The sequence below is a fragment of the Zophobas morio genome, unplaced genomic scaffold (assembly GCF_036711695.1).
Source record: "Zophobas morio isolate AGI-343-1 ecotype UQ-CSIRO unplaced genomic scaffold, CSIRO_AGI_Zmor_V1 ptg000213l, whole genome shotgun sequence".
In the NCBI taxonomy this organism is placed as follows: Eukaryota; Metazoa; Arthropoda; class Insecta; order Coleoptera; family Tenebrionidae; genus Zophobas; species Zophobas morio.
The window spans coordinates 231,264-253,538 of record NW_026972317.1 but is presented as its reverse complement, the minus strand read 5'-3'; the positions used below and the strand labels follow the sequence as shown (position 1 = coordinate 253,538).

Below are 22,275 nucleotides of genomic sequence, written 5' to 3'. Positions count from 1 at the left end.
ACGTTGGTTTGGCTGTTCCGACATATCCCATTTTTTCTTATAAGAGACTACTATTTTTTCCCCTCAATTTTTGCAAACGATGCTTAAGGAATTTTCATGCAACTTGTTTTACTTAAATTTATATAAATATAGTTTTTTAAATTTTTATAAAAATCTAATTTTTAATATTGCCGTGCCTTTTAGATATGCAGTATATTTGGTAAGTCATATCGATATGATTAATTATTACTTAGGTTTACGTGAAGACTTAAAAGCTTAAAAAAATAAAATGATATATATATACGGGATTGTTTCAATCGCAAGCTCAAATCTACTTTGTGTGCTATCATCTTGACGAAATCTCGAAAGTTCAACGTCTTTTTCACCCAAATCAACACTAGGAGAAACACCATTAATGATAATAGGCCTTTACTAGGTTACTAACAAAGGTGTATTTTTCATAATTGGGTCTTGTAAGTATTAGTTATATTTTATTTACCCTACAGTTAAAAATGGGATTTTTTGTATTCTAATTTGTTGTTCTCAAGTCCCACTTATATGGCCGAATTCAACGTGCGAATTGGCGCTGCACTGTCGTCGTTTCGCTGCCCACAGCTGAGTTTCCGCAAAGCTCTATTCTATCACCGCTGCTATTTACGCTCTGTACAAGTGACGTTATTCTTTTGCCAGTCCACCCTATAACGCGGGTCGCCATTTATGCCGATGATACGATGAATTATTCATCGTCAAAATTTCCCGTTTTACTATGTTAGCGCCTACAATTCATCTCGACGCGCTTGCTAGCTGGTGTCGTCAATGAGGCCTCTCCGTTAACGCCGCAAAGAGCAAGGTGCTTCTTATAACTAAGATACGCCATGCGCTGCCGACACCTTAACTTTAAAGGCATTGAAATTCCGTGATGTTCTCAGGTAAAACACCTGAGGGTCCTTACAGGGCGTCCACACGTAAATTACGTGGCGGCGGTCAAAGTAGCGACCCAGATGCTGTATCCTCAATAGCGCAGCAAACTTTCGTAGCGCAATGAGCAAAGGCTTCGTCCTGGCCATTCGGCCGATTACGAGGTAAGCACCTCCTGCCTGGGTTTACAGTTTATCGGCTCCAAGTGCGACAATATAAACTGCTTTGCCTTTTCACAAAAGAGCCGTGTGTAAAATGGAACACTTCACCGCAAACTACAGAGTGACTTGCTGAACACGACCTTAAAAAATGATGCACCATCGCCCTCTACGACTGGATAGCTGGGCACGCTAGCCGCCTTTTAGCAGACGAACTCACTTACAATTAGTGGGGTGGCGAACTCTTAAAAGCTAAGTTAGAAGTTTTTAAATGACCATGAAGAACACATTTTAAGATAATTTTACATATACCCGTGGACGACTCAAAACCTGTTTGAGAGCTCGTGTATTCGAAGTTGTTAACACGATGGGCCACCAGGACACGCCATTCAATAACAAAAAGTCAAAACTTCCGTTTCTGTAGACTACGAAGATTTTGAATCGGGTTTAATATAGAAAAAGAATGTATAAAGGCATTCAAACTTATAAATTAATTTAAAAAGCTTCATTATTGTCCAAATTTAATACTTTTCAATTTTCGCGGTGAGTCATAAATTATTACTAACTTTTGAAGGCAGTTATAAACTTTGCACCATGGGAGAACGGTATATCATGGTACAAAACAACAACGCAAAAAGTAGTGACTGATCGTATTTTAGATAACGTTAAAAGCAATTTTAAATTATTTTTTTTGTGCCTTGGCGAGGTTATGCCAGCCTCGTAATGTTAAGAAATGCGTTAGACAAATACAGAAGAAGTAAAAAAACCTTATAACATCGGATACTTATTTTTATTTACTTAAATGCGACGCAAAGAAGTTCTATGTCTTTTCGGGATAAAAAAAGAATTTTTTTAAGTTTTTAATTATTTTAAAATTTAAGGTATAACTGTCCGCAGTAGCTATCAACAAAAAATAATTAACGTCTTTAGCTGGAATGTAGATATTTAACATAGAGTAGCGAGCTAAGCAAACAATTTTGCTTTATCAGCACTATGAAATTTAAACCTTTAATATTCTAGAAATTTCAATATAAAAAGTTAACAACCCAAACCAGTCAAAACAAGCAATGACTAACACCTAGAGGTTTCGATAAGGTTATACATTATCTAAATTATCTAAGTTGGGCAAACTAATGTCCCAAATAATTATATCCTAAATAGAGCATTACCTCAGAAATATATATTTTTTTGAGTAAAGAAAACGCCCAAATAAATTCCTTTTTAAAGGAGTAAAGTAATTATAAGATATAATAAGGGCCGTATTTGGAAGAAAAGAACTGATCGTAAGTGAAGTCCATTCCCACCAATAAAAAGGGGTTGCAGGTAATAATTCAGTAGAATCGAGCCTGTCACTACAAAACGTTGCGGTGATTCCTATACTTCTTTTATCAAAAAAAAAAACTATATTAATATGTTCCTATTACCACAAATATACGGATAAAACGCGACCTACAACTATTACCATATAGTATAATATATTTTGCAGTTCAAACATATTCTTGTAATATTTTTTACAACCTAGGAAAACGGCTAAAGTTTAACTTGCCCCACACAAGAAGGCAAGATTATTTATTTCAAACAGATTTGTTACCTTTTCTTGGTGTAACTTTTTCCTCAGTCTTCAGCAAAAAAATGCTAAATATCTCTAGCACAAATAACTCCCTAATTAGGTACAATAATCTCTCAGCAAATGGATTAGTATACCACTCAAAACCTTTATTAATTAAGTTATTTGTTTTTGGTACACAACTGATATTCCAAAATCTGTATGAAATATACAGTAATTTTTTTTTTTTAAGTACGTAAATAGAAAATAAAAAACCTTTTTCACAAGTTTATAATCCAAGCGAGGGTTTTCCGCTAAACCGGTTTTTTTTTGTCGGTTTTTTTTTAAGCACTTAGACTTGGGATCTTCTCCTATTATAAAGTAAAAAATAAGTAAATAAAAAAAAAAGAGTAAAAGTCGATTATATAAATGCAAATAAACAATTCTTTATAACGTAAAAACATAATAATCTGCAGTGTTAGCCAACTGAAAAACATACTCAACTAATATATATAAAAAGGTTGTAACAAAGAACAGTATGTATGAATCTGATATATCTCAACAAAGTATTTTAATAAAATATATGTCTAAGCTAAAAATGTTAAAAGTTTTAAAATAATTTTCAACTAAAACTCACTATTCATAATGTTTTTTCGTTTCATTGTCTGCTTTCTATGGTTAATTCCATCTTGAAACCTTTGTGCTTCGGCTTCCCTGCTATGGCTAAGATAGTTCTTTAATATTTTAACCACTAACTTAGAGCCCATGACTTTTATCTATAAAATGATACAGGCCCAGGTTTTACTATTAGTCTAAAAGGTACGCAAGGTGTGCCACGTGAAAGCGACGCTGAGCCAAATTAAAGTCTCCAATTTTGGTTTCAGGGACTATTTTTAACAACCTTAGCCCTGATTGGCAGGACTGCCTTCAAAGTTCTTTCTGGTTCGCACCGCGCCTTCACTTTTATAAAAATATAAAATGGAAAGTAATTTCATGGAAGTGGCTATAGGTTTTAGATATAATTAAATTGAATAAGTTTTTTAATTTTTTATGTCATAGAACAAGCGAGAAAAGCATTATTGGAAAAGGAGATTCCTGTAGGATGTGTTCTTGTTCGTAATGGTGTAATCATATCAGTTGGTAGAAACCAAACTAATTTAACTAAAAATGCCACCAGACATGCTGAGCTTGTTGCTCTTGAACAAGTTTTGCTTGGATTCGGGTCTAATAGTAGAGGTTATAATAATCTAAAAGTATCTAAAGAAGTTACCGAATTTTTCATGGAGTGTGTGTTGTATGTCACCATTGAACCTTGTATAATGTGCACGGCGGCCTTACGATATTTAGGTGTTCAACTTATATACTACTGTGCGAAGAATGAACGATTTGGCGGTTGTGGCTCAGTATTGAAGTTGCATCTTCATCCTTTATATGCCTTTACTAGAGTTGGTTATAGCGACTATAGTGAGTATGACAATGACAACAATAACGATATTAGAAAGGCTGAAGGTGACGGATCTGATATATCGAACCATCCCAAAGGTAATTCGATTAGTAGATTTTTCTCTGGAAGGGACCTTGCCAAGTGTAGAGTTCCTCTACCTCCTCTTGTTTGCAAGCTTTTACCAAATTATAAGGAATTGGCCGTTTCTTTACTTCAACAGTTTTATACTTTCGAAAATCCTAGCGCTCCCATCCCCAGGGTCAAAAAGGCAAAGCTATAAATTGTTCTTTGCTTTTAGGCTGAACTTTTAACAAGATATTGAATTATATACTCCATATGTCAAGCGTAAACTATAAACCTTGCAACTTACCTTTTTCGGTTTAAATTTTTTGTTTGGTAGCTATATAATTTGAATAAAGAGTTTTTTTTTCGTACTAACTTGAGTTTAAGTAGAACAACAATTTCACCTTTTTTTTAAAAACTTGAGCTTATTATTACCACAAGCAGCTGTTAAGTCAGTCCCTGCTAAATACTAAAGTTCGTGTTTAAGACATCAGATTTAAATATTGTGCCGATACCTTCTTGTTAAACAGTGGCTGTACCATGAGTAGTATCTTTATATTGCTTGCTTTGCACTCCTATTCTTCATAGCGTCACCATTAATATACAAGCAACTTAAAAAAAATGTTGCAGTACTGCGCTTGCATTAATTTGGATTGTTAAAAACCGACATTAGGGCCCGCTTTCTATTTAAGAGAGCCATTAAAAGTATTTACTTTACGGTCATATATGAACGTATAAATACTTCTTATTGCCCTGTTTTGGTTTCCTTAAAATTTCATTTAAGTACATAGCTTTAGAAAGTTTGGAAGTCAAAATAGTGTATAAAGATCAATGTGTTTTATAAAGAATATCATTCAAGGACTCATCTACAGCTTTAGTAGAAAGTGAATATGAAAAATCTATAAGTTTTTAATTACCTAAAATCTGTTTATTTCTCTCGTACTGCTTTATTGTATAATAAAATTTGATTCTTTATTTATTAGAATTAAGTCTAAATAAGCAGGAACTTAAGGGAAATGTAAACCTTGGGCTTCAAACTTTTCATCTCCACCTCTAGTCTTCTTACTACCAATTTTTCGAAAAACGGCGATTCATGAATGGTCATAGGCACTCTTATTTGCAAAATAGTTTGTTTTATACCATTACATTTTTTATTAAATGAAGCTTACATTTTTTGCTTCATGTAGTATGCGGCAAGTATTACTTAAATAATAAATATAAATAAGGTTTGTTTTTTATGAGCTCAAAGAACTTTCCTTTGGCCAAAGCTAAACTTCGTGCTTAAAACGTAAAGACAAGGTGAATATAAATCTTACTGAGGTAAATGTTTTTTTTACCTATCTAAGACATACTACAGTGTGTACTGCGCAATACAATATTATTTGTTTGTAGTGTGATCCTTGGCTTGAGGCAAAATTTCATTACTATTTTATTTTGGCGCTGACATATTACGGTCGATCCAAGAGTCAGCGGAGAAACTTTATACTCGCTAGCCTAGAGTAGTGGAGAACGCTAAACTTTCAGCGTCGGGGTAAGTATTCCTGGGCGCTTTCTTTGAGATTTCCACAGGGGAGACTGGCAAAGCCTCCCAAGAGTATTTCTTCTTTTATCTTTTTTTTTTTTTACTGACAAACTACAGTCGATATGTATAGCACATCTTTGCTGCTTAATTCTTATTCCCCTCTTACACTATAAGAGGGGTAAAGAAGGATCCAGTCTTCTTCGAGGAGTCTTCATTTTCATTGTTTGCTTCCAAGCCCTTGGGCAAGTTATAAAAAGAAAGAAGTACATTGCCACAACCAAACAAATAATAACAGATTTTATTATCAAGAATTATTAGAATAAAACGATAAGTAAATAAGGTCAGTAAATAATCATAATAAGATAATTTAAGTGATAATATATAAATAAACTATAATACGCTATTTTCCTTATTTGTATTAACTAAAATATAATAATACTTATGTCGATTAAGCATATTGAATTAATAGTATATATGTACTCTGTCACTAATAATAATAAAGAAGTATAATTTTAATTATATTATAAATGGGTAAATGACAAATAATTAGGGTAGTAAGTCGAAGCTCCAAAGAAAGTGATCTTAAAATGTGTTTAGGTCTTTTATACCTGTTATCCTGGTAACTAACAGCAGTGGCTAATAAACTATTGTTATATTCATTATATTTTTTATAGCGTGCAGTCGCAATTCGGATGAACAAAGTTTTAATTGTCTTCATTTGGTAGCTACGAGGTAACTGAGCATTACGTATGATCCATGAAGCATCAGTGGGATCATTCTGAGGAGTTTGTTTTAAGAAATCTGCAGCCTATTTATTTGACGCTCAGGGCAGGATCAACAAACGGACTTATACACTTGTTGGGCGGATAATGGAATTATATAAAAACAGCTTGTTTTTAAGATGGAGTTTACTGCTCCTACATATTAATGGTATAAGACATTCTTGGCAGCGTTCATTTTTCTCAGGACATACACAACCTGAGCGTTCCAAGTTGATTTATGATCTATAATAACTGCTAAGTACTTAACACAGAAACTTTACGGAATAGCAGTTTTAAATATATGTAGAGTTTAGCGCTTTTAAATATTAACTCTTCTTATTGAAATTACCATTGCTGCACTCTTAAAGGGGAGGTGTCACCTTCCAATTAGTAAACCAAGTTTTCAGAGTGTACAAAAAAGGTTGTAAGTGTTTAGTAGCCAGTGGTGTCGTTTTAGAGTTGCAAAATATAGCTGTGTCGTCAGCATATTGGGCTAGAGATACAGCAGTTGATCAGAGGACGTCAGTCATGCAAATCGAGAATTGAAATGCGGCGATAAAGGCGACCCTTGAAGGACTCCAACGTTTAAATCCCTACATTTGAGCTATCCGTTCCCTATCTGGGACTGTGAATTTTCTTAGTAATAAATAATTTATTTGTTATCTCGGCTAAAGACCTAGGAAAGTTAAACTTGACCATCTTATAGACAAGTCCTCTCTGTCCAAGCTTTACTAAGGGTATCCTCAAAGTCTAATAATACTATTGCGGTATATTTTCGATCGTTAAAAGCTTTAGTAACACATTCTAAAGTCTAAGAATCTGTTAAAGTGGGGTTTTTTTCACGGAAACAAATTAACGCTACCAAAGTTTTTTATTCTTTGCAAATGCCGAATAGTAAACTTATGGGCCGATAGTATCTAATAAAGTTTCCTGGAACAACTTCTGCTAACTACCAACGATTTGTATGTAACATATAGTAAAATTAACATTGAATTAAAAAGCTCGTTTACGTAGGAAAAAGCCTTAGTAGTAAATGTTTAGCATTAGGTCATATATACTATCTGGCCTCATAGCCTTTTTGGTCTTTAACAAGTTGGTTATATTAATCATTTCTTCGCTACTACTAAAACAAAGACTAGCTAAATAATAACTGGAGGTCGAGCCTCATGCGAAGGCCTCCTCTTCATGATCATGATGAAATTCTCGGAAAAAGGTGTAGACAAGTGTTGAGCAAAAACGTTAAATTTATTCCTGGCAGTATGTGCTACGCAATTTTTATTATATATGGATGGTTAATAAGAAAAAAACTACAAAATTAAATTAAAACTAGTTCAATTAATAAAAAAGTGGATTTTCATTAATCGTGATACCGATATAAATTGGTTCTTCGAATCCATTTTATTAGTATGAACACCATAAGGATTTTACATTAAAAGCAGCAGAAAAGCTTTATTATATTATTTGTTATCATATCATTTTTTTGTATATTTTTATATTTTTTTTGTTTTATTTTAATATAAATTCTAATAAAGGTAGGCTCAATAAATTGCGGTAAAGGTTGAGGGGCATTGAGTGGGTTTTTTTGTACATACTTGGGCTTAAAATATGCTCCTATTTATGTCTTAGTAGATCTGTTAACCACTATGCGCACTTCTCTGGCCCAAGTACTGCTTTGAAAAAAATGCACCTCTTAGGATAATAGTGTATTATTTGATCATTATATGTTAATATCTCTCATCGTATTTATATAAATTTATTTTCTTCTAGGTACAAGTGCACTGTGCACACACCTAGAACATTGCTTTTATAAAACTAGGAACCATATCCACTTATTTGGATAATTAGTAAAATGGCTAGGCCAGATTTAGTACACATCGGTTGACTTGTTCGTGTACCTAGTCAGTTAATCTAGTGATATTTTTTTGGTTTGGTTTTTAAATTTAAATTAGTTCCTTTTTTAACCAAACAAGATTGTTAAACAGAAGTTACCATTCTATCAAGGTCTGCTTTACTGAGAACGTTAACCCCTTTTAAAAGTTAATGTTTGAGAAAAATATAACGCTAGCTTTTTAATTAGCAAATTATTTATGACAATAAAACAACATTACTTACTAATTGGTAGGATTGTTATGGTCTCGACCTGTTGGTTTCTAAGCTGGTAGGTTGGTTTTACCTCCAATGATTTGAACCGCACTATTTATAGTATATTCTAGGTAAGAACACTATTAAAATAGTATGTTTGGTCAATATAATGCTGGAGTTATTGCACTAATGAGGAAAAAACACTAACACTTTGAGCAAGAACTATTATTCCCAAATTAAAATCAGAAAAACCCTAAACTCGAGACACGCAGTGTTATGTTATAACCATAGTAAAGATTATAACCTTCTATGGAGATAAATAGGGCGAAATTAAACAGCGATTAGAGTAAAAGAAATTCAGAAACTTGTTAAAAATAAGAAAAACTAAAACCAAATATAATAATAAACAGAAAATTTAGAAAGAGAAATAATATTAAAATAAAACTATAAGAAAAAATAGGGGTCAGCTGAGAGTTAGGCAGAACAGTTAAGAAGAAAGTAACAAGGCGCTTTATTGTAAAGAATATAACCAAACCTAAAACCCTACCACCAGAGGGAGGTTTGCTATAAACCCATCTGAACAACAAAGTACTCATGACTGCCAAAAAAAAATTAGGTAACAAGGTGCAGACCGTTTAGGATTAAAACAGTTACAACGCACCACTCATTATGCAAGCCTCTTAGTTGTGGTGAGATAGATTATAGTATACAGTACATACAAAGGTTTCGTTCACATCTATTTACAGCTGGCTAATGGAGTTGACTAGGATCTGTGCTTGGGCATACACGGTCAGTCCCCATGCTGCTGTTAATGTGATTAGACTAACTGCCACGACAAAATGTAACCAGAACCAACATGAATTTCTCTTTCGTCTATCAATTACGTAAAGTACTAGGAAGAAAAGTTTGAAAAGAGACCTTAACACGCACATTAATTATTAGTAATTTTCATGGAAATATCAATTTTCTCACTGCACTCGGGAGCGCGAGATATATATAATACTAGCTACTAGGATTATATATACCGCGCCGCTCCTTTAAAAATGTATTAATTTTATTTTTTCGTTTACTTACTTTCATTTTGTTCGCTAAATGGAATTTGTTAGAATTTGATTACGTTAGCATAAACTGTTCTTCTCCCTCAAAGCCTGCGACTATACGAATTCATGAGGGCGAAGTTAGATACGCAACCATCAAAGACCGAGAATTGAGCGTTCTGTCAGTGTGAATCGGATCCAGGACCTTGAGTACATACGCTAAAATGCTCTTAACCGTTGAGCTACGATAAGCACTCACAATCATGGTATGATGGCTTTACCTATATAACCTGTTATCCATGCTTAGGCGGTAAAGAAATAGTCAAAAGGTCTTTTTATTATGTGTGTAAACTGTACCGAACTTTAAAAATGTTTTATTAACAGCAACTTCTTCACCACAAACTATAAGTCTCCACTACCTCCCTACAATAGTGGTCACAGATTACTATAAAGCCCTCGAATCCTAAAGCCTTTAATACCATGAGAAGCACTAACTCATTAAGTATATTTATAAGTCAATGTTTTCAGCAAATCAAACTTTTGATTAGCTTAATTTAGTTAGTTAGTTCCATTAATTTTAAGCCGTATGAAGCTTATAATTTTTGATAGTAACGCAAAATTTCTGATTTTTAGCAATACTTTACCTCTTTCTTTTGATAGCCGTGAGTCAATTTGTGATCTTTTTTCATTCAAAAGTGTTCTTCTGTTATTTTTAATAGAGAAATTGAGCCTATAAAGTCGCTATTTAATGTCTTTAAGACGCGGAATTTATTGTAAAATAAGAAGTCCTTCAAATCTAAAAAATTCACCAAATAACTTGATACCCTCAAAGCTTAATAATTGTAACTTTAATAAAAATGGTTCGCATAGATATATACTCCATTACATTATAGCGTTATCCATTTTTTTTGGTTATAAAGTCTCTTTAATTTTGGTTCGCAAATATAGTAACTTAAAAGCACTGTTTCTGTAAGTTTGTTGATTACGTGGAGCCTTAAATTTTAAACCATTTTTATAAAAAATTAGAAAAAGAAATTGAAATTAATAGAATAAATACAGAAAAGGTTATTACATTTCTATCTTATGCGCTGGACTAACGGTAAGTGAATTATTCTTTAATTTTATAGGACTCTGCAGGCTCTGTGAGCAGCAATAACCGAGAAAATTTTCCAGATAAACTAGATATTATTAGGTAAAGAAACCTTCAGGTTTCTATATTACATACATAATAAGAAGACCCTTTTTAACGTTTTTAGTGTTTTAACTCTTATAATTTGTTAGAAATATAAGTAATTGTATATTTGATAACTTTTCTTAAGCATCTTTACTGTCTACTTTTTTATTTTACATTGCTCAAGTTCTAACTTTTAAAAACATAAATGTTGTTTATGTAAAGTATTATAACAACCCGCAGCGACGAGACTGAAAACTATTGTGTACATAACTTAAACCGAAAAGGTAAGCTACCCAACATTCGTCTTTTGTTTGGAACTCTATACGCACTAAAGTTAATAAATAGATAGAAAGAATTCGACTATTCGAGAAGTAATAATTCCAAAGATCGACTACATGTATAGAAGGTATAATTCATGTCCCCAAGTAGTATATGGCTTAGTATAGTGTTCTTAAAATATACAATTTAAGCAATATTACTATTGGCAGACCCGCATTGTTTTCTTTAAGCAAGAAAGTAAAAAGTCTACCCTTTTTTGAAGTCAAACAAAACCGAAAACACTTTTTTGGACTGAAGGTTAACATGTGAAAGAAGTTTATTTCTTCATAACCCGTATAAAAATCTTTATAGCTTGAGTGGATTAGCAGTAGGCTAATCGTGGTATCTATTGAGAAAGGGACTCGCGCAGAGCGATGTGGCATCAATATCGGTGATGAACTGCTAGAGGTAAGTGGTCAGTTATTAAGGCAGTCGGCCGTAAGATTATTTTGAGCTACTGAATTTATTTTAATCAACTAGCGCTCGAAACTTTTTTAACACTCCTCTAATAGCTTAACGGCTATGTTATCACGACGCAACTCTCGAAAAGAGCTATTAATAACATTTTTAACCTTTCCCAAGAAGTAAAGTTAAAAATAAGTAAGTTTTTAGAATCGCTTGTGCAAAGTGAAGGGGTTAAATAAATTATTATATACAAATTACCTGCAAGAAGACGGACAGGGAAAATACTTGACTATCCACAAAGATCAATATAGCAAAAAGGTTTCTTTAGGTTTGAGGCTAAGCAAAAGAAAGGTTAACACAATTATTAAATAAGTAGTTAATAAGTGGTAGATAACTTTGCTAACGGCTTAATAAGGTTGTAGTGGTACAAGCGGGTTCCGTAGCAGAACAAGTAAAAGGTATTATAGATCACTGTTAACTTATTTTGAACTTTCAAAACTTAAATTTCTTGTTAATTATGGCACTACAAGTCTCGGTGGGAGAAACCCTTTCCTGCATCAACGGCAGACCCACCGTGGGCAAGAGTGACAAGAATTTACAGAAGAAGATCCAAAGAAGTCTAGGCAGAAGATCTGTCACACTAACTCTGCTCACTGATAATTAGTTTATGTCGATTAAAATAATCTTCTATTTCATGCGCGAATTAATTTATGAATAAAAATATGTATTTATTAAGTTTTCATTATATTTATCACTGTATAAGTTCATACTTCAATGTGAATGCGCTAGAGGTTGTTAAATAGTAAACTACGCTATTTTTTTTTCTCGTTTAAAAGCTTCCTGACTTCTCTCTCTAATTCAAAAACGTGAGCTTCCTTCACTTCGATGTCGCTGGAGATCTACCTCAAAGCGTTAGCGAGGTTATAGAGATACTCGTAGTTTGCACCGCTTGGTCCTAAAGTGAGGAGAAATTAAACAAACTCTCTTCTCGAGTGAGGTTAAAGTTAAAGGAAGCTACCTTGCGCCGTAGCGATTTGCTTGGCCATCTCTGAAAGAGTTGCTGGTCCGAGATAGCTGGAGTTGACAGGCCGCCCAACGTAGAGGAGCGCCTTGTTATGGGTGTATAAGAACTTTTTCAGGTTAATAGTTAATGTAAAAACATCAGAATAATAGATCGTTTTTGAAGGTGTAAAGTCTCAATTTTTAATTTTTTTTAATAATGTTAATAAATACTTTAAAAGAATCTCGGTTATCAATTGGATAGAAATTAACCATCGCACAATCATACCCCCCCTAACGAATTAAACTTAGTTGAAAAAATAAATTAAACTTAGATTAATACTTTTTCTCTATAATCTAGAAGATCTAATATTTCATATGTGCTTTCCTTAGGAAAAGAGTACGCGACCCCCCAAACTTCCGACTGTTTAATATGAACAAAAAAAAATAGAAATTAAACAGAATTAGTAACCTAATGAATGGAAAGGGCCCATATGGGTTTGTTCTACTCTACCTCTTTATCTTCCACTATAGTAACAACTCGACCTGGTTTACCCGGTGTACCACGGTGATCAGTACTCCCCTATTTATTCATATATAAGCCTTTAGTACCCCAATGTTAGATTTACAAAGACCTGCCAAAAACGACGCTTATAACCACAAATTTTTCCAAAAATTTTCTCAACAAAGGGACATGGAAACTCGGTTTTCCACATTAAGGAGCCATAGCCGAAAACCCAAAGTTCCTTTGCATTTATAAATATCTATTAGCTTTAAAGCAGTTTTAGCAAAGATTTAGACCTGTTTTTCGAAAAGATCTCTAAGGTGAATACTCTGTCCAGAATAGTACGTTGGTGAGGTGTGAACAGGTAATTTTTTATTATTTGTATTAGAAGACATTAACTTATTAAGAGGGCTTACTAAAACAAAGTATAATAAATTTTTCTAACAGCGAAAGTTAAAATGTCATATAGAGCGCAGTGATTGGCTCGATAAAAATTTGCTTTAAAAAAAGTTGGTTTTACTGTAAGTTAACACTATCGTTTAAAGGAACAATGTTAATTAAAAATGATAAATATGATACTGAGCAATTCACGCCCTATCTTTTTTTCGTTGTTTTGTTAAGTGATATTTGGCGACTCAAGCGTAATAAACTAAATTATTTCCGTGGTTTTTAAACTTTACCAACTCTTCTTTCTTTGTAGTTCGCTTCACTTTACCTTACTGTTAGTAATATCTTGACTCTTGAACATTAACCCAGGAAGTTTTTGTTATAACTCACTTACACACCTAACGAGGGTAGAATGCTTGGGCGATAAAAATTCCAAGGACCTTATTTAGTTAAAATTGAAAAATTATTTGAAACGCAAGTCGTTCATAACTAAAGATATTTATGAAATATTATATTGTTAGATTGGCCCGAAGAGAAAATTTTAGTTATATGATCTCAACTTCTATGCTAAAAAGCATAAATTGTAAATGTTATTGAGGCATAACTTAAGTAATAACCTCAAGGTAAGCATATCATGCAGATGCTTTCTTTATCTCCCAGTGCGTCAAATTATTATTATTATTTTTTAATTTTAAGCAGACTCTCAGTATTCTCGAGCGTTACACTGCTTATTAGCTTTATATTATGGGTAATAGTGCTTTCATATTTGTAAAATCTTAATGTTGTTCTGTTACATTGTTTGTATGATAATAATAAGGCGATACCTGTAACAAAGACATTTTTTATATTTGCCCGGTTCACTAACTTTTGCCTCTATGACTAACCAAAGAGAGGCTAGGAAGGGTAGCCCAAAAAGTGTAAATTACTGTTACCTCAAACTAAACATTCATTGCTCGTAACTATTGGCTCCACTAAAGGATAAATCAAAGAATTTTCCTCCACTCATCATTACTGTACATCTATTACCATGTCAAATGAATTTTTTTTTTGGTTAGTTTAGAGAAAAAATTGATACTAACGTAAAAATATTTTAAGTAAGGACTTGAATTATCCTATTTTACTAAGCAACCATCACATTATTCTGGTAAATCAAATATTAAGCTAGTAATTACAAACAAAATTATACTTAAATAAGCTTACTGGAGCAGGGTTTTAGACCAATGTGCAAAACCTGAGCACGCACATCATATCTGCGCAGATAACAATGATACCGATTATTACTGCTATACCCACATTTTTAGGGATGTTATCGAGGTTAGTCAACCTACCAACCTTTGCTGTATTGCACAATTAGGAAATGTGTTATGTATTGAAAAATGACTAAAAATGCACCACAAACATTAAATAAAGAACTGGTCAATTGCTATCTTAAACGTCTAACTTCTTTTATGCTCATATGAGAGTTGGAAGTTTGCAATCAATTTAATTATCTCATATAAAGTAAAAATTCATTAAGCCTATTTTCAAAGAAAATAAATTTTTTTAAGAAGATATAACGAGAGCTTATTCCCTTGGTACGTGCTTTAAATTGTTTTCTTTCAATAATGAAGCTGACAGTACCGATTGTCACACAACTGTAAAGAGTATTTTAGGTTTGCAACAGCAATAATAGTTGTAAGTAGTCTCTAAGTTACTAAAATTCCTTTTAAATTAATAACTTACGTAGTATTTTTTTAATGTAACTATACAATAAAAGATAAATGTTATAAAAATGAGGTAATTAACAAATGTTTCAAGGAATGTATTTTTTTATATACCGAAATTTTTTACGTGTATTTATAATTTTTTAAATGGAGTGGGGCATTTAAATAAAAGTTTTGTTTTCAAAATTTATTAGCCTCCAATTAGACCTGAGCCTTTTATATATACAAAATAATAGAGTGCATTACATTCTTGTCTGCGAAGTCGCTCATCAAATCAAGTTGGTTCTTAGTTACTTAGCTCCACCTCGCAGAAAGGACCTGAATACCCCTCTGCACACTGACAGATGTAAGTACTCTTTTGCAGTAAGCAGCGACCTAAAATTATAAATAAGCGGTATATGGAATTACGTATATAAAATATAAGTAATTAAGTGCCCGAGTTCAAACAAGGCTTTAGTTCGCACGTCACTTTCGTATGGTTAGAATATGGAAAAGTTTTCACCAATGTACCCGTGATAGAGGTTATCCAATCTTTATAAGTTAAGAGAAAGATATAGTAAATAAATTATTTTTTAGCAAACAAGTTTTTAAAAAATTGCACTCCTTCATATTAAGGTGTAAGTTTTAAATTTCATGCATAACATTTAAACCTTTTTATAGTATACTGCTCACCTATATAGTATGAAATCCGGACAAAAACCATAGGAGTTGATTGTCCACAGACATTTCCTCCAAAACTCGTAAAACCAAGCTGAAGTTTTAATTCTTCATTATATATTGGCCCTCCTATACAATTTTACTGCCAAAGTTACTATTTTTAAAGCGGTAATTTTACCTGAATCTCCTCTGCAGGCACCTTTTGTCAGGTGACCTTCACTACATAAATATATTTCTTTGGGTAAAGGATTAGGGGCCGGAGGAGCAAACACGTTGCAATGCTGGTTATTTGTTGCCAATTAGTCAATTAGTAAATCAAGAGGCCATATATGGTTAAATAAATTACCAAATCAGGATCAGTTAAAATTAGTTGAATTTTCTGAAGCATGTCTACTGTAACATTTTTGTCGTTCTTATACCCCCAACCCAACAAAGAAACCATTGTGGGAGGCGCGTCCAAGGTTTCGTCCTAGTATAATACACACTTATTACCTAAGAAAAGTGGTTCAAAAGTATATACCATATTAAGTTCAACCGGTGGAGTCTGCGCGTTCCTCTTAAGTTCAACAAGAGATATATCGTGAATGAAGCGCTTTAAAGAATAATTTGGATGCCGAAAAACCCGACTGACGTTAACGCACTCAAAATCATCAAGATTTTTCAAATTTGTCCCCCCTTATTAATTAAATAAATAGTTTTTTATTTGCTAATACACAGACTATAAGTTACCAATACAAACCCTATGAATTTTTACTCCGCAGTGGGCCGCCGTAAGGACCCACGACGGTGCAATCAGTGTACCACCACATAAGTGCATAAACTTCTGGGAGCTGATAACCTTTAGTTAGTATTTTATTAACTGTTAAAGAAGAAATGCCAAGAAAATAAAGATATAATTAATGTAAACACCCTTTGTAAAGACGCCATCCATTTGTAATAGTCTTCAGCTGGTTGTCCTCCAAATATAAATAACTTGGCCTCTTCACTAACCTTTCCACTTTGAACTAAGTTTTAATGCGAGGATCACTTAGTCATTAAGGTGCAAGTGCAGAGTATAAGGATTTGTACTATTTTTAACAGTTTTTTTTACTACTGTTTTTGATGAGAGCCTTTTCTTTAACAAATGTACAGTCTTCGGATCCTTCTAGTTGGTAGTATTTTCATGTTGTATCATATAAAAATGAAATCAATGTACATAGATATACATAGCTAATACGTAAAAAAACTATCTAAAATTTTAAAAAAAATACTTTACAAAGTTGAGAGTCTTACATTTGCTAGTGTAATTGAGACTGATAGAATATAAATGAGTAATAAAACACGGTACATTTGCATTTTTTAAAAATTGTCCTCAAATTGTGTAGAAATATAATTTAAACTATGTAAAAATCAATTTCTTTAGCTTCCATTTTTCTTTTTGTCATAAAGTCGGCTGGAAAACTAGAGTTTACTAAGACTGAAAGATAATCCTTTTTTTTACGCTTAAGGAAAAAAAATAGAATTTTTTTTATAAATAAAAATATAAAATTACAATTTGTTCGCCTGGGACAACATAAATGGAAACCAATATTATTAAGGTAAGTCTTACTCCCAGTTAGAGTAAGTCGTAATACTAATATTTGTAACATAACGCAAAAAGGTTTAAATTTTAACTGAACCCTGTTAAACTGTTGTTTACATAAGTGATGCTCTTATTGTTTGTTAAAGTACGAAAAGTAGAGTAAAATTTATATAATTAAAGATAAAATGCTTAAGGGACTAATTTTATACTTCTACAGGATGTTATTAACTAAATACAAATTAAAACATTGCATTTGAACAATATATTTATTATGGTTGTGCTATTTGATTTACCTTCTTTTTAACTAAGTCTTGTAGTATTTTCTCCTTTGAAGAAACTAATAACTTAGAAATAAAAAATATCTGAATTTATAAATTAGTTTGTCGAAGCCGCTAATGATTCGCCTAAAAGGAGTTTCTTGAAAGAGCAAATATATTTGACGAATCGCTACATAAAAAGAGATATGTTGTATTTCTTGCTCTATTTATAATTAGTAGTTAATTTACGATATTAAATTAAAAAAAAAGGGGCGCCTATTTAAGAAAAAACCTATTACTAGCCTTTAAAGGTATTCCTCGGCTAATTTCAGGGAGGAAGTAATCGACAAGTCCAAAAATTAAGGCTTGAAACATTAAGACAAGAAAAATAAAAGAAGCGAGAAAAAGCTATTTAATTTTTTTCTTTAAATTTGGTTTTGTATCATATGTTAATTATAAATGCACCGGTAGAACAACTTATAATTTTTCTTTTAAAAAGCAGTTGAACTTTATCAATATTGTGAAGAATTTAATTTTAAAATTACATTTTTATAAGTGTAACCTACAAAATTTACATAAAAAAGTTTACACTTATTATTAAAAGCGCTAACAATTATAAAACCATTTAATACAAGTCACTCGCTTTATAATACAGGTCTAGAGAGCTGTATAAAAAGCTTTTTAAAATCACTTTTACTTTAATAATAATTTATAAGGCTCTAAAGCCTGCTAACTAAATACACGGGCCAACCTGCTGTAAGTTTTGTCCTTCAGTACTAAAATTATTGAGTTATCCCTATAAACTTAATTTTTAGTTTATTTATAGATTTAAACTTCGTTTAACTTTTTATGTGTTGATCTATGCTTTACGTAGACTCTAGATAACTTGTCATGGCCTAAAAAGTTCAACACAATGCATAACGTGAAAAAGCAGGCGAAGCAGCTAGAACATATATACACAAATTGTTCAATGTGTTAAAGAAAATTGCTAATAAAAAAAAAGATTTATTATATTTAAACAGAAACTGTCTTGTACAATTTAATTTGATAAGAGTCCTTGTGGTTGGCAACAACGTGCATATAATCTCGCAAGTCGTTAGCCTTTAAGTACTTTTTTGAAAGGTACTTTAAATAACGCTTCGAAAATGGAGGCTCAGCGTCCACCACTATTTTATTTCCATCGCCAACTGAAATAGACACTTTTTCACCCAAGTTTCCTGTTTTACCTCCAACTTTTATTCGGTCATGAAGAAATTTTTCAAAAGGCTTTAGGTCTAAATTAAATTTAGCCACAGGGGAAAAGTCTATATAAAAACGTCGTCTCTCAAAGGTTGACAAACTTCTTTTCTGAGGTGACTTTTTCTATATAAAAAATACTATCAAAAAGGTTGTTAAACAGGACACTATAAAATATTAAAAGGTGAATTAACATAACCTATAATTGAGTTAATAAAAAATATTTTTAACTAGAAAATATAACGAAACTTAAATGAAGAATAAATATTGCCCAAATAATTACTTATAAGTATTAAACACTGAAACGTACCGCCATCCTTTAGCAGAAGACTTAAAAAGTTGGGGAGGAAGATGAGTAGGCCATTATTAGGATTTATGAATGGGCCATGTGTAAGGTTTGGCAGGCGTCAGGAGGCTCCTCAGGTCTCGTATTTGTAATTGGCTGAGGCCCGTTCGCCGGCGTTAAAGTGGAGAAACTTTTTAGTTTAGTTTTTTAATTTAATAGAGCTTATATCTACAAATTTTTTTTTAATTTTTTCGAAAGTTTGGGCTTGAACATTGTTCAGTTTAATTTTTGACTCAACCAATAATTATTATATAACCGCTATAAACCTTATCAACATTAACTTTTGATAATTTACAACTTGAAAGGATAAATTAAAATATTTAGTTGTAGGTTAATAAGAGCCCTTGCTAAATACTTATAAAGTAATTGTTGCATCTTTTCCTAATTTGTCAAGTAGGCAAGTACTATCAAGAGTTTTCCTGACAATAATAATTAAATAGTAATTTCGCCTTTTAAAAGGCGCAAATTAATGTTCTATAGTGCATTGTTGGAAGGTTTTTTCATATTTACAAAAAACACAAAAGATCCTTAATTTTTTATAAGAAAGAGCCCCTGTGCCGCTACAGCGACGCACTAGTAAAGCACTCATGGTTGAAGATTCATATGAAAACAAATTATTTTTATTTAAAAAGCAACGAAAAGAAAAATATGTCTAGTCAAGGTTGCTGGAAGGGTCGTCGGGTGGCGGGAGAAAGCCCAGTGAGCTTAAAAGGTTTCCCACTGGCCCGGAGTCACCCTGCTGAGAGCTGTGTTGGAGATTTGTAATAAAAAAAATTGTTATGGTTCGAATAACAACAGCCAAGCCCACCTGTACGATTCAAAAAAGTTTTTAACTAAATTAAAATTCAAGTCTGTTTCTTCGTCTTCGTAGCTATGACCTGCCAAAATGTCTCCAGTTTTCAAAAAGCTTTTAGAGAGATTAGTTGTTTCCAACTCCGCGTCCATAGCTTCGTAATACTGCCTGTGGATCTTTGCTTATCCATAGGAACATATAAATAAAGTTTAATACCGAATTTCGCTGGAAGAAAAGTCATCGCTGCAATTTTCGTCAAGTATGTCCTCGTCGGTAAGCAGCTCGTCATTACTATTAGTGTAACTATTATCAAACTCCAAAAGCGAACGAAGGCAATCCACTATTTTTTGTTTATTCGGCTCGTCTATATTTTCTGTTGGTTCTACGTAATTTGCAGTAAAGGTAGAAAGCTACGGAAAAGAAAAGACGACTGCACCAGCGCCCTCGTGAGAAGAGGTCCCGCCTACAAACGAGTGCACGGAATTGGCCACAACACAAGGCGCCTTCTCGGTGCCATCGAGGATTTTGACACCCTGTGAAGCCAAATTAGTCGACTAAACGCAGTGAAGCTTTGGAAAAATGCTTGCCAAACGCTTTTCCCAGAGAGCATTCAGCTGCTGGGGAGAAATTTCAAGCCAAGAGTTAGAACTGCCAGGGCTCAGCTCTTCTATCCTCAAATGCCCCTTCAAAAAAACAAAAAGTCTAAATGCTGCTGTAAGGCGCTTGCTTCAAAAGAAGCGGCCATACTTTCTCGCAAGGCTGAGAAACATCCACTTGGGACAAAGAAGGCTCAAGATCTCGAGGTTTGCGCGGAAGATTCGCACGCAAAAACTCCCTAAAATAAGAATTGGCAGAATTGAGCAACTTGGTGTGAAGCTTGGAGCCTTTTAATTCTCCCTGAAAAAGTTTTTATCCGGTAATAAAGTTAAAAAGCAATCGAGAGCACGATATATGTACCTTGAAGTAGCCACGATCTTCCAAGTACTTCAAAAATGCATCAAAGGCTGCACTCTCAAATGTAGCATTATTTTTTGATGGGCCCATCCTAGGACCCCGTGAATACAATATTTCGAAGCCGTACGTCTGCAATACAAGAGCTTTCTAATGTCCACAACATGTAATAAAAACCACAACGGCCTTACTATTTTCATTCCCATACTGTGCGCAAGACGGATCTCTTGGCTATTCATCGAAATTAAAGCAGAAACCGAAGCCGGCAGAGGGCACTTTTGAGAGTCCAACTGTGCATACATGCACTTCGTCATCTTTACCTTCAAAAAGAGATCACCCTCCAGCTAATAAGCATTATAATATACATGTGCCTTGTAATAGCGGCCGCGTAGTGGTGAGCGATCCTCGAAGCAAACCGGGAACTGCAAATTCCTTCTCATTGTCTAATGAGAATAATAATTATTAACCATATATTAAAGAGCATAATGCTTTACTCGACCTTAACATCAGTGGGATCTTTGTGACAGAAGGCTTCCACTGCTTTGCTTATCAGTTGCTCTTCTTTATCAAGTAGATTAATGATTGCTTTGGGCAAAAAGCAATTTACAAAGTGCAGACTATCTTTCATCTGCAATTCAGACCTACAAATATATATAATATAAACGTAAACGTCGACGCAAAGTTTTAGTAAAGCCTACTCAGCTAGATGGGAAAGAATGGCTTCTTGTATAGCCTCAGAAGCGAGGGTACGCACAGCAGGATTTCTAATTAAGTTTATAGCTGAAAGTATATAAAAATAAAAATAATTCTTAACTATCATAATATAATAACCTTCATTTATAGAGGGGAAAATTGCAGGTAAGTGTGTCAACTCCTCTATTGTCGTGGGAAAGGGAATTATATGCAAACGACCATCACTAATAAAAACCTGTTAACTATATAAGTCCGCTATCAAGCACAAAAAAGTTTTTTTTAACTCTATTCTTAGAGGTATCTGGCTGAAGCCAGGATGGAAGGTGGTGTGCAGCTTCAATTAAAATGAATTCACCATCGGAATCAAACACTCTATAGGTAAAAGGTTTTTATTAACGCTACCAGTAAAAATACTAGACACTAACGAGATAACTAATTCTTGATGTAACTTTGTAAGTTCAAAAAGAAGAAAAACAATGAACCACTCATCGTTGATATTATCACCAAAATATGTGCTTCCCTCCAAATAAAAGCAGTTAGTTTTAACAGATGCGAGATCTAATATTATCAAAAGTAGCATATAAACCTAAACTACTATAATGGGTCAAATTAACCTTGAAAACTTTTAATGGATAAATTAAAAGGGTCGTGGTGCCACAACACTCGAGATAAATTTGGTTGAAGTTCCTGATAGTACTGAGCCATCATGTCTTGAGCATATTTAAATTTATCATCAGTACAAGACAAAGCTTGAGGGAACTCTAAAAATATTCTGTAAAG

At 33.1% G+C, this 22,275-nt stretch overlaps 5 protein-coding genes and 3 long non-coding RNA genes across 8 annotated transcripts; 3 read left to right on the top strand and 5 right to left on the bottom strand.

Annotated features, from left to right (window-relative positions):
* Positions 1 to 2,754: 2,754 nt before the first annotated feature.
* Positions 2,755 to 3,405, bottom strand: LOC135146158 (uncharacterized). The gene is made up of 3 exons (XR_010283721.1): positions 3,239 to 3,405; positions 2,878 to 2,972; positions 2,755 to 2,819 (listed from the first exon to the last, which is right to left on the bottom strand). It is a non-coding gene; the product is annotated as an uncharacterized LOC135146158 (long non-coding RNA).
* A 174-nt stretch (positions 3,406 to 3,579) lies between these two features.
* Positions 3,580 to 6,937, top strand: LOC135146102 (uncharacterized). The gene is made up of 4 exons (XM_064078245.1): positions 3,580 to 3,610; positions 3,661 to 4,143; positions 6,305 to 6,362; positions 6,799 to 6,937. Exons 1-4 carry the CDS (start codon positions 3,580 to 3,582, stop codon positions 6,935 to 6,937), a joined length of 711 nt encoding a protein of 236 aa, XP_063934315.1.
* A 2,289-nt stretch (positions 6,938 to 9,226) lies between these two features.
* Positions 9,227 to 12,078, top strand: LOC135146100 (uncharacterized). The gene is made up of 10 exons (XM_064078244.1): positions 9,227 to 9,262; positions 10,638 to 10,702; positions 10,907 to 10,968; positions 11,030 to 11,090; positions 11,173 to 11,260; positions 11,315 to 11,410; positions 11,515 to 11,602; positions 11,673 to 11,758; positions 11,823 to 11,865; positions 11,938 to 12,078. The coding sequence occupies exons 1-10, from the start codon at positions 9,227 to 9,229 to the stop codon at positions 12,069 to 12,071; spliced, it is 759 nt and encodes a 252-aa protein (XP_063934314.1). The 3' UTR covers positions 12,072 to 12,078.
* A 154-nt stretch (positions 12,079 to 12,232) lies between these two features.
* LOC135146161 (putative glutathione-specific gamma-glutamylcyclotransferase 2) lies at positions 12,233 to 13,288 on the bottom strand. Its single transcript, XM_064078319.1, has 7 exons — positions 13,208 to 13,288; positions 13,042 to 13,152; positions 12,921 to 12,989; positions 12,750 to 12,830; positions 12,641 to 12,700; positions 12,426 to 12,516; positions 12,233 to 12,362 (listed from the first exon to the last, which is right to left on the bottom strand). Exons 2-7 carry the CDS (start codon positions 13,120 to 13,122, stop codon positions 12,307 to 12,309), a joined length of 438 nt encoding a protein of 145 aa, XP_063934389.1. The 5' UTR covers positions 13,123 to 13,152; positions 13,208 to 13,288; the 3' UTR covers positions 12,233 to 12,306.
* A 1,920-nt stretch (positions 13,289 to 15,208) lies between these two features.
* On the bottom strand, positions 15,209 to 16,076 carry LOC135146160 (alpha- and beta-fibrinogenase OhS1-like). The gene is made up of 5 exons (XM_064078318.1): positions 16,005 to 16,076; positions 15,837 to 15,939; positions 15,674 to 15,787; positions 15,437 to 15,532; positions 15,209 to 15,376 (listed from the first exon to the last, which is right to left on the bottom strand). The coding sequence occupies exons 1-5, from the start codon at positions 16,044 to 16,046 to the stop codon at positions 15,288 to 15,290; spliced, it is 444 nt and encodes a 147-aa protein (XP_063934388.1). The 5' UTR covers positions 16,047 to 16,076; the 3' UTR covers positions 15,209 to 15,287.
* A 366-nt stretch (positions 16,077 to 16,442) lies between these two features.
* LOC135146132 (uncharacterized) lies at positions 16,443 to 16,768 on the bottom strand. Its single transcript, XR_010283684.1, has 3 exons — positions 16,727 to 16,768; positions 16,568 to 16,662; positions 16,443 to 16,496 (listed from the first exon to the last, which is right to left on the bottom strand). It is a non-coding gene; the product is annotated as an uncharacterized LOC135146132 (long non-coding RNA).
* Positions 16,769 to 17,318: 550 nt separating this feature from the next.
* Positions 17,319 to 17,858, top strand: LOC135146119 (uncharacterized). The gene is made up of 3 exons (XR_010283680.1): positions 17,319 to 17,364; positions 17,599 to 17,684; positions 17,747 to 17,858. It is a non-coding gene; the product is annotated as an uncharacterized LOC135146119 (long non-coding RNA).
* A 1,852-nt stretch (positions 17,859 to 19,710) lies between these two features.
* LOC135146099 (protein ecdysoneless homolog) lies at positions 19,711 to 21,969 on the bottom strand. Its single transcript, XM_064078242.1, has 14 exons — positions 21,921 to 21,969; positions 21,780 to 21,867; positions 21,634 to 21,730; positions 21,501 to 21,582; positions 21,302 to 21,443; positions 21,168 to 21,245; positions 20,994 to 21,116; positions 20,809 to 20,934; positions 20,599 to 20,748; positions 20,439 to 20,534; positions 20,288 to 20,384; positions 20,068 to 20,233; positions 19,867 to 20,019; positions 19,711 to 19,804 (listed from the first exon to the last, which is right to left on the bottom strand). The coding sequence occupies exons 5-14, from the start codon at positions 21,428 to 21,430 to the stop codon at positions 19,711 to 19,713; spliced, it is 1,212 nt and encodes a 403-aa protein (XP_063934312.1). The 5' UTR covers positions 21,431 to 21,443; positions 21,501 to 21,582; positions 21,634 to 21,730; positions 21,780 to 21,867; positions 21,921 to 21,969.
* Positions 21,970 to 22,275: the final 306 nt, after the last annotated feature.